The following is a 16,325-nucleotide window of genomic DNA, read 5'->3' as shown; positions in this document are numbered from 1 at the left end:
AAGGATATAGAATAGGTCATTGGTGGTGGAGAGTTAAAAGTATTCATCATCTTAAGCATAATTATTATTTTTAATTTTTAATAAAATATGTAGTGACTTAAGTTTCTTTTTTGATCGAGTTATTTTCCAATTTTTGTATGATAAAAATTGTATCTCTCTAGAATTAATGAATTAACAAAGTTTTATTGAATTAACTGATTCATATTATTGCAACTAAATATAATTACCACAAAATAATATATACAAATAAGTTGAAATTATAATCAATCTAGTTTACCACTTAGGTATGAAGATTACATGAACATAGAATTCATGTTTTTTTTCTTTGAAAAACAATATCCTACCCACTCCTAATATTTCAGACCATGATATACAATCTAATTAAAAAAAAAAAAGACATGCTCATCGTATTAAAAAAATTTAAAACACTAAATAAATACCCTTAAAAAATAAAATACAAGAAAGGTGTTTTTACATAAAAGATAAAACGCCTAAGTTTTTAGTAAAAGCAAATAAAAGAACTATTTCAGTTTACATCCGTTTAACTTGTAAACGAGTTCGTAAAAAACAAGTTGGATAGATTAGCTTCTGATTTAAATTAGTAAATTTCTCATGTTATATATATAATGTAAAAAAAATTACATTATCAATAATTAAAAAATATATTTAATATAATTATAAAAAATAAATTTTAATTATATATTAATTTTAATTTTAATTAATTGATAATGAAAAATATATTATAATTAAATTTCATGTTCACATGCCCTTTCTCAAAAAAAATTGTTAGAAGTTGCGAATCGGATTTTCCTTCTTATATAATTATGAAATAAAGTGATAATAATGATGTCAAATTCTAAACTACGACGTTAAATTTTTCATGTTTTACTTTCATAAACTTTCAACAATAAGTAATGCAACATTTTCAACTCTTTTTTTGTACATATTAATGTCAAGCACATTATCATTTTTTCTTTTTTTGTCAATTCAAATAATTTATGGCACACTGAGCAGTAAAAGTTGAGTAAAACTCAGGTACATGCATTCCGATTTTTTTAAAAATGTGGGATAATTTTCCTAAAGACAATAATTGAAGCATGCAGGTAAATTTAACAACAACGATAAAAATAAATAATTCATGTTCCTTCAACAAACAGAGTTAAACAAAAATAATTAATGCTAGAGTAACATCTTGTTAATGTTAGCTCTGTTCTTTCCTTCATGCCTCCCACTATCAAATAAATTGAAAGTAAAAGCTAAGAAGCATTGAACCCTTTTTCTTTTTCTTTTTAAAGTTAAAAGGAACATAATTAACAAAAGCGAAAGACGTCTAATCCATTGTTTATGATCAATAGGATTAGAAGTTCCCAAAATATGCATTCTAACATTGGCATAAAAAAGAGGAAACAGAGAAAAAAAATGGGACTATGATTTGTTGACTTGAGAAATTGAGATGGGAAGTGGGTTTTTTGCAAATTGTAATGGCGCGGAAGTTTGTCTCTGAAGAGAGGGACAAAAGATTACTTATGAGGTGCGCTTGTAATGCAAATGCACTCAAAACATTCCATCTTTTGCGCTCAGCATGCAAAGATCACCTCAACACCCCATCTCCTTATTCTGTCTGTGTTTCTTTGAAAATTTAATTGCCCCAAGAAACTTTTTATTTTAATTTACAAAAATATGCAATTTATGTTCTATGTTTTGTGGATTTGCTGCCAATGCCATTGAACCAGGAAAATTTTGTATCTCACCATATCTTGTAATTTATTAAAAATTGTAACATTTAATATTATCAATACATTGAATCTTGCAATGTTTAAGAAATATATATATAATTTGTTTTTGTGTATTGTTGAGTACACAATAAAAAGAAAAACATATTTTAAAATGTAAAATAAAATAAAGGTAACCGTAAAATTTGGATTCATCAATGTGAAAACGTTATATTATATTTCCTTTTGTCTTACCCAAGACAGATCTAGCATTTCCTCCCCCCCCCCCCCCCCCCCTCTGATGAATTTTCTGTGGGTTTTTTCAGTAAGGGATTGTTATCTGGTTATTCAAATTTGATACATTTACTTTCTTGTAGATAGAAATGAAGATTTTGACAGGAGTTTTTCTAAATTATATGCAGTATTATGAAATTTCTTCATTAAACTTTTTGGATTAATCACATGTTTTATGATGTTTGTTAATACGTGTCACATTAATTAAAAAAGTGGCAAATATTCCTTATTTAAAGTTTTGAATCCTTTTTCTTGGGCTAACTTTTAGCCGAATTAAGTCCAATCTAATTGTAAAATAGTATCAAAAAATTCCTATTAGTTGGTCCAAAAATACTCTTGGTAAAATTTGGATAATCCTTGACCGTCTTAGGTAGATTTAGAAATTGAAATTATCGAGAGTTAGATCGATCCAGTCCTATTTCTAATAATGCATTTATTCTAACGCAAACCAACGGTAAAATTAGCCACGGATGAGAACATTTCTCACTGAGAACGAGAGGAGGTATACAATTCATAAAAAGGCTTTTAACACTATTGAACATGATGAAGAGAAGAGAAGCGAATTTGCAAGTAATGTTGAAAGTGCCAAATATGAGCGAGAAATTTCATATTGAAGTAATGAGACTGAACAAATTGATCAACATATAAATAATAACAACTAGAACTCAAGTTTTTAGGTTAAATGTAGTGTGTTATCTACTTTTGAGATTTTCTCTTGATTCGTTGATAGATATTTCCCTGACTTTAATTTCGACTCCATACGTATAACATATAAGAAAATTGACCTTCAACTTCGTGAATGAATATGGCTGCCATCTCTTAAAAGCAAATGAATTTGGGTTCTCTTATTCAATTATATAGGTTATGTTTTTGGGAGAATTTGTAGTATATTAGTAGGCACTATTTGTATATCATGTGACTGCTCTTGCGTTGTTTTTTAATCATTTGTATTTTTTCTTATTTTAATTACATTCATAAATGAATCTATATATTTATTTTTGCTTTAACAAATAGATATTCACAAATTAATTACTTATATCTTCTTAGTACTTAATTTTCACGCGTATCTTCGACCAAATTAAAAACAAAAACATTCCACGCGCATCTCATTATTTCATGAATATGATTCATTAATTTCATATATATTAATGATTGCTTCAATTATATGTGATGCAAGCCTTAGCAGAGGGAGGCTGTATGATCTTTTGACAACTTTACCCAATCTTGTTATGAACGTACGTTTTAAATTTTCAATCCATGAACATTAAATTATACGGTTGAATGAGTCACCTTAGTATACATTAGAGTCAATATTTGTGTTATGCACTTTCATTTCATACTAGTCCATATCCATATATTTATAGGCTTTTGATTTTAGTTTCATACTACTTTGCTAATCATAGTTATAATTTCTTTGTTATCTACCCATTCATCTAGCTAATTATAGTACGATGAGTCTGTACTTGGCTGCTTATAGTTGTTTTTACTCTAGTTATGTGTTATATATTCTACAAATTGGTCATTTATTGATAATTGTGCCTAATTTTCTTTGGAATAGAGAACACTTATCGCATTTCTCACACAAACAAAAATTAAATTTTGATTTTGCAACTCTTTTTTCCCTCAAAGGAACATTGTTGCAACTCACAGTTGTTGCACAACTTGACTTATTCATCACAAAAATAAATAAATAAAAGACAGTTTGACCAATATAAAACAGCAGAGAATTGGAAGAGTCATACAAAAATATCTCTTCATAATAATAATGATAATATTAATATGATTTTTGTAATGTGTTTTCAAGTACACACAATAAAAAAATAATAAATAATACTTTTATTAAAAATATAAAATATAATGTTATTAATATATATCAAATTGATAAAATTTTACTCTAATAAATTGGTATAACATTAAAAAAACGATGATGATAAAGAGACAAGGACAATCCAATTATGGTGCATGGTTGATAACGCACACAAAATATCATTAGGCGATGACTGATTCTTCTCTGAAACAATCAAAGTTGAGAAGGTTTGGTATTCGCCGTATGGTACGGGATACATGCACCATCCATTACAAATGTTGGTTGGTGATTGGATTTGACGTTTGGGTTAGGTTACATGTACATACGAGGAATATGATCATATAACAAAATTTTATTTGGATTTGGAGTGATCCAATTGTACAACAGTTCCCAAACATGTTGTGCTTTCCGGGAAGGATCCCTGAGTGAGAACGTGTATTGTGCGTAGTCTCAATGCCTCGAACCCACCTTCATCCCCAAGTCAATCTCAAGTCAAGCCACAACAAACCTCTCATTGTCCCCATCACTTCGTTATCATCTTAATTAATATATGCAAATTGCACTCAATTCTTGCATTTATATATATCTATGTTGTTAGAATAATCACTGAATCACACAAAATTTAAATAAAATCCAACCATTATTGATATCTAAAAACTAGTGTAAGTAGCGATTCTTGATTAAATATATTTTGGATCTGAATTTGACAAATCCTTCATGGTTTATAAGGTGGTTCATTTGTTGAGTGTGCATGACAAACGAGTGCGGTGGATATGATTCTAAGAGTTATTTTATTTTTGAATTCGGTGGTCGGCAGGCCACGTAGTCAGTGCTCCTTATAGACATGAAACTTAGTCAACTTCAACCAACGGTGCTTCTTATAAATTAATAGTAACGTTCATATTTGTTTTCATGAAGATATTTGTGTAAATATAATTTAATTTTCCTCATTCTAATGCTCATCGACCTTATGCCATCTCTCTCACCCAAACCATGCAGGCAACAAGAACTCAATTCCCACTACTCTACCTCCACCGTTCCTCGCTTTTCCAGAGTCAATGTCAAAGATTTTATTGGCCAACCATTTTCTATTATATAGATATAAATTAACAAGAGACTTGTTAAAAAGATCAAATTTATGTGTTAGTTTATAAGTGGTGTTAATATTGTTTGTCAATTAAAATTAGTTTTATTTTTATTAAAGGTTTACATTTATGTTATTGCAAATTAATAAGATACTTGAGGAATTACAGTAAAATTACATTAGTAACATATTTTATTAATGGATTTATTCCTTAACCAGTGCTCTTTAAAGACACTTAACCTTAAATTAAATATTGCCAATATAAGCATAATTTTCACGTGTAAGAAATATTGATTTCATAAAAAGTGAACAGTCAGTTCTTTCCGTTTCTTAACTCTTAAGTATCACCTTCAGGGTCATGCGCAAGAGATTTTTATCAATTTAAGAATATACTGTAATACATCTGATTTATATAAAGCATGAACATCTAAATCAATTTTATATTACTATATTTAGAAGCAAAGCATTGATTATGAATCTAAATAGCAACAGTTCGGGCAAGTGGGATCAAATTCACGTTGTATAGAACAGTGGGCTCGAAGTAATATTTAACCCTCCCATTGTTTGAGATAATCACGCAGGGTGATGGAACTTGAAAGCAATAATTAGATTACAAATTAAGGCCCAAAACTATTTATTGCAAAATAACAAATGCAAGCGCGTCTTGATTAAGCTGTCAAATTCGCTGACCAAAAAATAAAAAAACCGTCAAATTCGTAAGACAGAAGAAGCAAAACTATTCAAGCCAATTGGTCAATCAAATATCTAACCGTTTGATTATGCTGTCAATTTCACAACACCCACGGCTTACTTGGCAGGTTATTTGATTGAATCATTCCACAACTTTGAATTTATGTAACTCAAAAAGGGAAATAATAAATATCACAAAAACTTGTGTGTAAAAAATAAATGAATTACCAAAATAATATAATGTATAACTTATCAAATGCTTATTACACCAATATTGCTATGAAAAAATTTACTAAACGTTATTTTGTTAATAAACCTCCCCACCTCCGGGTACAAAAAATCCCAATATTGTCGTCAGAAAAATATATACACTAAAGAATTATTCTACTCTATCATCATACCCCAACCAAGGATCAAAATCACATTCTGCAACTGCAATTTAAAACCTTGGACACCACCTTCTACTCTTTTACTAAATGATAATGAAACTTCAAATATAGTGCTCCAATTTGATTAGCATTACACTTGTATCATCCATAGAGCCTCGTGAAACAGACAAATCTACAAGCTTTTTACAAGCTAGCAATGGTTGAGGTTTGTTGGTTCCTACACAAAAAGGACGAGCAATATCTACTGCTTCCTGATTACTAACCTGAAATAAGAATCAGAAAGAGAAACTTGTTCACTTAATCACTCAATGCAAGAGCAACAATATATTCAAAAATAATTTTCAAAAACAAACTAATAACGTTCCTTAAGTCCTATACCTTATCCCATAATCCATCTGAAGCTAATATTAACAAGTCATGTTCAGGTTCGATTCTGAGAACTTTGGTCTCAGGTTCAGCTGTCACCCATTGCTTCAGGTGTCGATCTCCGATTCCCCTAGATACAGCCAGAGATCCCTGGACCCTCCAAACTCCGCGGCATAGATCAACATAGCCACCCTACATGACAAAATTCCAATGCTTTAAGAACCAACATATCCAAATCAAACATGAAGTTTCAATAACCACAGATAAAGGAGAAACCGAGAAAGTACTATCACAGTCAGAAACATACCAGGGTCTCAATTCTGTCCCTTTCATCTTCCCTTGAAGGTCGGTGATCAGAGGTTAGGGCCTCGGCAACACCTCCTCTGCTGATGACAGCACGGCAATCGCCGGCGTTGGACACAACTAGGTTACCGTTCCTAATCAATGCTGTTACAATGCAAGAGCCACCATGGAGATCCTCTTTCAAGAAATCTGAATCCGTGTTGAGGTAACCCCGCTTCACTGCCTCCTCAACATCGTCTTCATCTCTCAAAATCACTTCATCCAAGACATTCTTTTCTAACTTATTCGCAGCAAATTCAGCAGCTTTTGCACCTCCATGTCCATCAAATATGCCGAAAAAAGCCTGGAAGGATCATAAAACAAATTGCTTCTTGTTAGATTTTATTCCACTGTCACCCATTTAACTCATGAACAAACCATGAGAAGCAAGGGCATATTAATCAATCCTCAATTAACATCATATTCATTCAATCCTTCCCTAATTTCTGTTTGAACTATTTAATTCAAGGGTAAAAAAACCAAAATCATGCAGCCAAATATTATTGTCCCACACACTAAGGCTTTATTTCTTTACCAATAATGACGAGTTTCTTCAGAAAATCACACAAAACAGTATTAAGTTAATCAGATTTTTCCAAACGTAGCTATAACTTAACAAAATTGACAAAACCATCCAGAAAAGGTCCACAATTATTCAATTTTCTCAAACAATTAAATTTCAGGATTTAATCAGACCCAGGTCAAATTCATATATAAAGTTTCAAACTTTCCACAACCCCAGTTCCTAGAAACACCCCACAATCATAACCATCCAAACTCAAGCCCTAAAAAATCAATTTTCAAAAAGGGTAAAAAAAAGGTAAATTTTCTTACCAATTTGTGGTCTCCGCGTAGATTATCCCCGGCGGTGTAACGATCCTCCATGTACTCCCTCCTTCCCCTTTTGCAATACACAGAAAACCCATCTCCCTCAGCCTCGACGACATCACGCGCCGCCGCGGAGGGCGTGGGAGGAACCCCAAAGGTGAGAGAAGAAACAGGTATGTCAAGCCTAGCAGGTCTCTTCCTCTTCAAAACGGTGGCGTTTGGGGAGGTGGAGGGCTTAGGAAGGCGAAGGCGAAAGGGAGAGGAAGGGGAAGAAGAAGAAGAAGGGGAGGAGCAAGACGACGCCGTAGAAGAGTTGGAGGGTTTGAGATGAGAGAGAGAGAGGGAAAGAGATTCCGGTGAAGAAGAGATGATGGAAGGCTTGGTGCAGAAGAGGGAAGAAGAAGGAGAAAACACCGGCGAGTTTGAAACTGCGACGGAGCAAGACATGTTGTTCCTTGTCGCTGTTTTGTGTCTTCAGTCAAAATTCAAACGTTGGAAATGGTCTGTTTCTTTTTTTGTTTTGTGTTGTGTTTGGAGAGAGATTGATATAAGAATAAGAGAGGATGTGGCTGAGGCAGAGAGGGGTATATATATACACACAAAGGACGGAATAGAATGTTGTGTTTATTTGGGTCAGAACAGAGTCAGTGTGGGACCCTCTTATTTGCGTGTTAATTGCGAGGTACACATAACATACAGCTATCAGTTATCACATTCAGACCCAATTTTAAAACCTTCTTTGACCCTCTTTCCAGAAACGCTATTTTCCCCTTCATTTATTCTTCTTTCTTTCATCTTTGCATCTACTTCCCAAGCTTCTTTTTAATTTGCCTTTTATTCTTTTCCTTTTGTTTAAATTTTTTTGAAATAAAAAACCCAACTTTATGCATGTCAAAGTTAATTTAAGGAATATTATATAAAATGAGTTCATTAATAAATAATTGATTGACTGATGATAAATGTAAATGTAGAATTTATAAATATTCTATTATGTTTAATTTTGATTGAAAAAATTTAGTATTGATTAATGAAAATATGGAAAATAATTTTTTATTTGAAAAACTAATTAAGAAATAAATAAATTTGATTTGATTTATAAAAAAGTATTTTACTATAATTAAAATGTATGACCAATACTTAATTAAAAATATATATATTTGAAAGAAAGAAAATATAACTACAACTGATAATATTATTGAAAGAAAGTAATCTATTTTTGTTTCATTATAATATTAGAGAGATAAATATAAGGTTTAAACGTAAATTATCATGCACACGATAAAATCTACAGAGTATAGACGAAAAAGAAAAGCATAAATAAAGTGTTAAATTTTGAGTAGGAATTCCATTTCATGAAAATTGTGTTTGAATTGTGAAGCAAGACATAGCAATTGCTTGAATTATGACGGAGTTGACAGCGTTAAACGGAATTAAAATCTCATTTGAATGTTGACTCTAACGTGTATCTTATTAAACACATTAGTGGATAAGAATGTAATTTGAGGTGCCAATCAGTGTGGGAGAGCAAGGCTGGTCCAAGTTTTAAGAATTGAAGGGAAAAAATGGTAAAAATTATTTCAATTTGTTTTTTTTTTTAATTTAAGTCATTCACGAGTTATTTTAAATATTTGGAGAGATAATTTTGTTGCTTATTATGATTTTATCTTATTTTAACAGAATTATCTCTAATAAAAACATGCTTTTGTCTATAAAAAATAAAGTTTTTGTAATATTGTAAAATTTTTAATAAATATATTAATTACGTAAATGAACAGAGGCAGAGTGCGGTGTTGGACTGGGTAGGGAGGAAGGAATTGAAAAGAAAAGAAAATTAAAAAAAAAAAGTGTAATTGAATAAATGGTTTTGGTGCGTTGAAAGAGCGTATTTTGATTAGAGGTTTGACTTAAGCAGTGGAGAGAGTGTGGGGCCCAGCATGTGATTGAGAGAAGCAGGTTCTGAGAAGTTACCGTTGGGAAGGGAAGAGAGAGTGAGAGACACACACAATCTTTTTTTTTTTTTTAATTTGGAATGATGACCGTTGCCACCTCTCTTCTCACGTCCACATTCCCAACGTTAACTCATTTTTCATTACGTCTTTTTAACTCTTTTTCTTTCTCATTCATTAACTTGCAACCTACTACTTCATCTCCAACTTCCAACGTCAATTATTCAAGTTTCAGATTTTTTTAAATTATTGATAAATAAAAATAAAAAAATTATAATTTTTAAAATAATTTATTATAGGTTATTTAAAGTAGTATTTAGTTTATTAAAAATAAGCAATCAATTTCTTTTCATTTTTCTAATTTTTAAACAGTTTATAATCAATCATATGAACTACAAATTTTCAGTTAATTTATTAATTATAAAAATCATTATTTTTTAAATTTTTATTATATGCCCTTCATGACAGAATCATTTTATAGTTTGTAACAGTAACACAATTAGGTGCTCTGATTCAAATGACAGGCTGTTACTGTCAACTATATATGTTTCTTTATTGATGGTGATTAAGAACTTGCATTAAGTTCTGCTTCCTTGTACTACTAGTCTAGTCTATGTTCTCTACAAGCATTGCCATCTTCAACAACCATTCTAACGTTGGACGAAACTTATGTTCTATCGTCTAATGGCTTTAGTGCTTTGTTTGGTAAAAGAATAAAGTTTATTTACTTACCATTCATGTACAGTAAAAGAAACATATGAAATGAATAGAGTGAATAATCACCACGTGAGTGATAAGAAAAATCAAATAAAAGAGTCAATATATGTATATATATAATCCCATAGTTGCATTGAAATATTTTATTAATTTTTATATGAATTTTATAATAATTTTTTATTATCATTTAGGCAATTCTCCTCTTCAACCATATAACTTTTGAAAATTGACTAAATAGATTTTACAAGTTACCTTACATTTTCATATGTCATCAGCACTTATTTAAATTTTAACTAAAAACTATTAACTTATTTTCTTTTAATTTTGTACATAATAAAAAATAAAAAAAAAATATATAATGTTTTTGGGATCCAATTATAAATTGTTACATAAAAAAAAAAACAAGTTATACTAATTGATTTTTAAAAAAAAGATAATATAATAAAATACATGATATTATGAAATTAAGATTATATTTAATTTTAGTTATTTCACTTGTATGTGTTATGTCGTGTGCAATGCAATTTCATTTTTTGAAATTTAGATGTTGTAACCTCTAATGCCAGTGTCTGTAAGCATGGCATTATGCGAGGAATGATGTGCTTCTGTGCTAGAGAATGGAAGACGTAGAAGAAGAGGAAGATGTTATTAAAATTATTAATATGTTTTTGGATAAATTTAATATGTATCATCGGTTTTCTATCTTATATTTTTAATCATTCGATTTCAATTAGTGGTCCACAATGCATAGAAGTGAATGGGAGAATTGTATAATCAATCGGTTAACACATGTCAATTTTGTCATAATAGCATAGCACTCAACTTGGCATTTTGGAAAGAAGTTTCATTTATTTTCCTCCTGTGCCTTTGTTTTTTGCTCTCTTTTTTTTTCACTCGTTGAGTGAATCAAAGTAGGCAACGTAAGGGTGTGTTTGCAACTTGTTGACATATTTAGGTTAGAAACATCCCCGTGCATAAATTTTCTTTCTTTCTTAACAACCTTCAAAATGTTTTTGTGTTCTATTTCAGTTCATCTTTCAATAATTACCATGCATTCTCGAACTTGAACTTATCACCTGCATTGTTGGAAAAAAAATTGGAATCAAGGAATTGAACCCTTAAATAATCCAAGATAAAAATTCAAATAAAAAAAAAAAAGACACTGAAGGGTGGGTGATTATGAGAAAGCGACATAGGCAGCAAACGCTCATAGCATTAATGTCACGGAAGCATAAAGTCCAAAAAAAAGCCTCATAGCAAGGTGGAGAGCAACAGGGCTGAGCCTTAAACTGCCGAGTAAAAACTGGAACAGTGAGTATCCCTTAAATACAAATGTCAAGGAACAAGTCCCCTACATGGACAAGACAAACAAGGACACATTTCTAAGAACAGAGACATGACACCTCCAGAAATGACAAGAGGAAGGCCAAGTTGCAAGGGATGCCACACCTAGAAATGAAAAAGGATACCAAGGGAAATGATGAACTATATAAGAAACAAAAGATAATAATAGGAGGCTTTTCCCCTATAAGTTATGTACTTTGGAGGTTCAAGGACCCTCCACAAAGAGTAGAGAAAAGAATGTAGGAACTCTATAGGGGATTTCTTCTAAAGAGACCTTCTACGAGTGTGTTTCCTTAGCTCAAAGACTCAAAAGCATGAAATAGAAACAAAAAACGAGACTTCCTAACTTACGAACGCTATAAAGAACAAAAAAGCGTATTCAAATGAGACATTCCTTCCTTGGTGAGTGAAGTGAAGAAAACGCTTTAGCAAACAATAACTCATGGACGGTATTTAGTTTGGAGGGATTTTAGCACGTTTTACTCTCGTAGAGGTTTTCTACACCTCGAAAAAGAAGTAATAATTATCTTTATACATAATTTGCATCTTGAGGTATTAATCATTCTTGTAAAAAGAACATATGTTAAGAGAATGAGATCAAAAAAGTATATGTTACGTTTAAAAGAGTATCTGTTACATCATAAACTCTTTTTTTTTTTTTAATATTTCGTAAGCTTACGAGCCCAACTTTTATACGTTATTTTTTTTCTGAAAAACCTACCTATAGTATGTTCAATTTATGATATCGAGACTTTAATTGAATCATTTATCTTTCTCACAAATAGTCACATGCTAACTGTACTTGTCTTTAATTTTCAACCAAAATCCATATGCTTCTTCATCAACTTGTACAATTGCATCTTTTGAAACGTTGAGTCATGATTGAATAACAAGTTTCTCTTCCTTCACAGTAAACCTTGCTTTAGATTTTCTTACTCGAGCCTTGTTCCCTTTAAGCATGATATTTTCTACATCCACTTAAGTGAAAAATGGTGAGACTTGAAACTTAGACATGAACTTGATTCCAGTTTTGAGTTCCTTATCAATGAATTGCACACTACTAGTACCCATTGAAATTTCATCCAACATGAACATTGATAATTCAATTGGGCTATCTACTCTTCTTCAACCGTTATATAAATGAAATTCTAATTGATGGTCTCCATTAAGTTAAACTTAAATGTCGATGTTTTCACGATAGAAAGATTAATGTTAAAAATACTAAAAAACATAAATTATTTTTCTTTGTTAGATTGAATCCGATTTGGAATCCAATTTTAGAAGTTCAATTCCATCAGAATCAAAATACAAAGTTAACTTCCCACATATACTTATACAATTATAGATTCATGAAGTTGTAATACTTAACTATTTTTTATAATTTTATTTGGAAATGAATTTTATTCTCAATTTTTATGTATAACTTGAGTATTAATTTTTAAAATTAAGTATTTTTAGGTAAATTTTGTAAACCAAATAGAATTTTTAAAGGTTCTTTATTTTTTGGTCATTTTGAGATTTTTTTTACATTAATAATTAATAAATTATTTTAAAATTTAATACTAATTTAACTTTTCAATTCTTGTCTATTTTTTTAAAAAAAATTGGTTTTGATATTAAAAATTTATAATTTTATACTATAGAATATATTTTTAAATTATTATAATATTGATTCTTTTTAATTTCACGAAACTTATGAAATCGAAATAAACACAAAATATTTTTTTAATTAGATTATAATATAATAATATCATTACTGTACACAAGATCATTACTAGTTTTAATATGTTTAAAATTTTATTTATTTTTTAAGATTATTCGTGTGTATCTTTTTCTGTACATTTTATTTTTCTGATAAAAATCATAAAAAAAAAACTTTAGTTATTACCTTTTAACCAAAGTAAAAAAAAAATTATAAAAATAATTTATACGATATAATTCAAATTGCTTTTAATTGAATTAGATCAAATTATATTTTTTTATTCAAACAAAAACAAAACACAATGTTTTTATAATCTAAACAAATGACTTTTTTCCCTCTTAAAATCAATCTATCTAATTCACAAATACCAGAAATACTTTCATCAACGATTCGTATAAATTGAAGTGTCTAGCAATCTTCCCTGTAAGGAACCCTTTTGTTGAAGTAGAGATTAATTCTCAAAAATGTCATTAAAGTTCATTTAAATATATAACTATAACAAAGTATTTAATAAAATTTTAAAATAATAACTTAACTATGAATTTAAGTATTTAGTTTATTAAAATAAAGCAAAAAAAAAAAAAACTTATTTTTGCTTTTGTCAGAGATTTAGACTTTAATGAATGACGTTTGATATGTCTAGAGACGCTGTCATTTGGACGAAATGTCCAATATCCATTTTTTCGGTCGTCCATAGTATTAGATAAAGAGACCCCAACAGGCGGAAGCTACACAACATCTACTAAGCCCAACATGTACTAATGGAAATGTTTATTTCAAACGTATGACCATGTTTTTAATATTAGATCTTCAAAACATGGAATTTCATCTTTTAATGTATAGTACAATCCATTTAAAATTTTAAATATATTATTATTTTAAATTACATTACTAACAAAGTCTGCAGATTGCATTAATATTAACATAAAAAAATCGAAATCTCATATTTTTATATATTTTAAAAATATATATTAGAACAAAAAGTTATTAGATAGTTATGTAATTGGATCTCCTCTTTAATAATAACATTCTCATTACAATTTTAATGATTTATTATCATTTTTTAATTTTAATAGATTAAATGATATTAAAAAATACGCACTCTCATCTATTTTCAGTCCCCACCGCAAAGAGACAACCATAGTTTCAAATTACTACTAAAAACTAGGCACATCATCAGCATGGAAAATTCATTCTCATCCACAGCAATGTTTGCTGTGTAGGAAGGTGTCCTAAGATTTTTCCAATTTCATCACATGATGCAAGATAAAGCAACAGAGTGTGTCAACACACTAACCCCAATCAACAGATAACTGGATCGATTGACATGTTCCTAAAGCTATACGTACGTTGGCCTATTACCTAATAATTAAACATATTTATGACAGCACAGATACTCGTAGATTCAGAAGCATAGAAAATTGTCTGCCATCACTCGTTATTATATCAGATCAAGTGTTGGATTATATATTCTGCTTCATCCTAACCCACCAACTATCACAGTACACCAAACAAACATGGAACTCAAGCTGCTATAACCACCAAGAAAACTCAGATTTAAAACCTCAATTTGAGAACTCAATCCACTGATATCAAACAACCTCAACCCTGTTTCATTATAAAGACTTTCAAATTCAAAACAAATAATTCAGAACACCCAAAAAGGATGAATTTTGTTCCCCGACGTCCAAATGTAGCATCAAAATTGCAACGGAGGATAGCGAGGGGAACACACTTTTCGGCCTCAATTAAACATTGCCAAACACATTGAAAAAAGTGCAAGCAAAAATCTAAAAGAAATATGAAGCCTTTTCAAATATTAACGCCCAATTAAAAGAATACATGCGGAAGAAAAACAATCAACAAAAGAAGACCTTTTGCCCACATAAATGAGATAAACTATGCACGAAACCATCAACAACTAAGTGCAAAGATTTAAAAAGTAGGGAAAAGCATCAAACAACTCAGTCCCTTAGATGTTCAATTAATGTTTGCGATCATACCCGCAAATCATTACAGGTCTGTAGGCTCATCACAGTTGAAAAATACTAAAACCCCAGAAACCCAATTCACGAAAAAACGCAAACCCATAAAAGAAAATGGTAAATTTGAGAGGAAATTCCATGTAGTTGCTCCAGTGTTCTCCCAAAAGCAACACAGAAAAAAGGGGGTTGCGGGAGAGATATGAAAGAACAACACAAATCACTATTGCTTCAAGGGAACGAGTCGAATGGGAATCGAGTTATTCCGCATCGACCAGATAGTGAAGCGGAAAGCGCATTTCAAATTCAAAGCTACACAGATTCTAAGGTGAAAGTTCAGAAACCCTAATTTCCTATGCTGAAGCTAAGAAGAAGAGACGGCGCAAGAGATGTATTTCGCTGTGTCACTTTATAGAATGTATAGCGGATTGATCGGACGCCAATTATCAGATCCTAGTGATCCAACGGTTCGTATGATTTTCAGAAAAAATGGTTGGTTACCTAGGTTAAGTAAAACCCTAACTAGCGCAACCCAAGCCCAGAGAAATGAACCACTATTTCTAAACAACAGAATTGAAAGTTGAGACTGACTTTTTAAAAAATTATTAATTATTTTTATAAATTACAAAAATATCATTGAATTCAGTTATTTTTAAAAATAATTAATTAAAATTAAATTACATAACCATTTAAAATTTTATAATTGTTACAGATTTAAAGAAGTAAATTTTATAATTGTTATTATATTAAATAAAATTTTAAAAAATCACTTAATAAAAATGTCATTTGTAAAAAAACATTGTTTGAAAATAATTATAAAATTTATTTCGTTTTTAAAAATATTTTAATTCAAATATTAATGCTCATAATTTATATACTGAAGTTATTAAAAAAGTTTGAATTCTTGAATGGAAAAACTCTAACCTTTTGACTGTAAATGGTGTATGTTATTTTTGAGTCACGTGTGTGCGAATATAAACAAAATTCAATAAATTTTAAAATTATAAATTAAGATGTATATTATTGAAAATTGAAAATGATACGAAAATATATATATATATATATATATATATATATATCTAATTGATAATAGTTTAAAAGTATAAAGTATGTGATTTACTT

General features: G+C 30.0%; 1 protein-coding gene and 4 non-coding genes across 5 annotated transcripts; all 5 read right to left on the bottom strand.

Annotated features, from left to right (window-relative positions):
- Positions 1–5,307: 5,307 nt before the first annotated feature.
- Positions 5,308–8,077, bottom strand: LOC113846953 (probable protein phosphatase 2C 25). Its single transcript, XM_027475735.1, has 4 exons — positions 7,519–8,077; positions 6,650–6,988; positions 6,355–6,534; positions 5,308–6,239 (listed from the first exon to the last, which is right to left on the bottom strand). The coding sequence occupies exons 1-4, from the start codon at positions 7,957–7,959 to the stop codon at positions 6,078–6,080; spliced, it is 1,122 nt and encodes a 373-aa protein (XP_027331536.1). The 5' UTR covers positions 7,960–8,077; the 3' UTR covers positions 5,308–6,077.
- Positions 8,078–14,390: 6,313 nt separating this feature from the next.
- On the bottom strand, positions 14,391–14,485 carry LOC113848676. Its single transcript, XR_003501939.1, has one exon. It is a non-coding gene; the product is annotated as a small nucleolar RNA snoR31/Z110/Z27 (small nucleolar RNA).
- Positions 14,486–14,620: 135 nt separating this feature from the next.
- Positions 14,621–14,711, bottom strand: LOC113848688. Its single transcript, XR_003501951.1, has one exon. It is a non-coding gene; the product is annotated as a small nucleolar RNA snoR31 (small nucleolar RNA).
- Positions 14,712–14,889: 178 nt separating this feature from the next.
- On the bottom strand, positions 14,890–15,032 carry LOC113848696. The gene has a single exon (XR_003501959.1). It is a non-coding gene; the product is annotated as a small nucleolar RNA snoR136 (small nucleolar RNA).
- Positions 15,033–15,179: 147 nt separating this feature from the next.
- LOC113848602 lies at positions 15,180–15,264 on the bottom strand. Its single transcript, XR_003501866.1, has one exon. It is a non-coding gene; the product is annotated as a small nucleolar RNA SNORD25 (small nucleolar RNA).
- Positions 15,265–16,325: the final 1,061 nt, after the last annotated feature.

This window comes from Abrus precatorius, unplaced genomic scaffold, assembly GCF_003935025.1.
Source record: "Abrus precatorius isolate BTA unplaced genomic scaffold, Abrus_2018 Scaffold8, whole genome shotgun sequence".
Lineage (NCBI taxonomy): Eukaryota > Viridiplantae > Streptophyta > Magnoliopsida > Fabales > Fabaceae > Abrus > Abrus precatorius.
The sequence above is the reverse complement of the archived record's forward strand: the minus strand, read 5'-3'. Positions and strand labels throughout refer to the sequence as shown.

Bases quoted from the DNA above. Each gene is read 5' to 3' on its own strand.
- LOC113846953 (XM_027475735.1), bottom strand. From the start codon at position 7,959: ATGTCTTGCTCCGTCGCAGTTTCAAACTCGCCGGTGTTTTCTCCTTCT. The intron at 6,989-7,518 runs GTAAGAAAATTT...TGATCCTTCCAG, and splicing joins TACGCGGAGACCACAAATTG to GCTTTTTTCGGCATATTTGA. The intron at 6,535-6,649 runs GTATGTTTCTGA...TTTGTCATGTAG, and splicing joins GGGACAGAATTGAGACCCTG to GGTGGCTATGTTGATCTATG.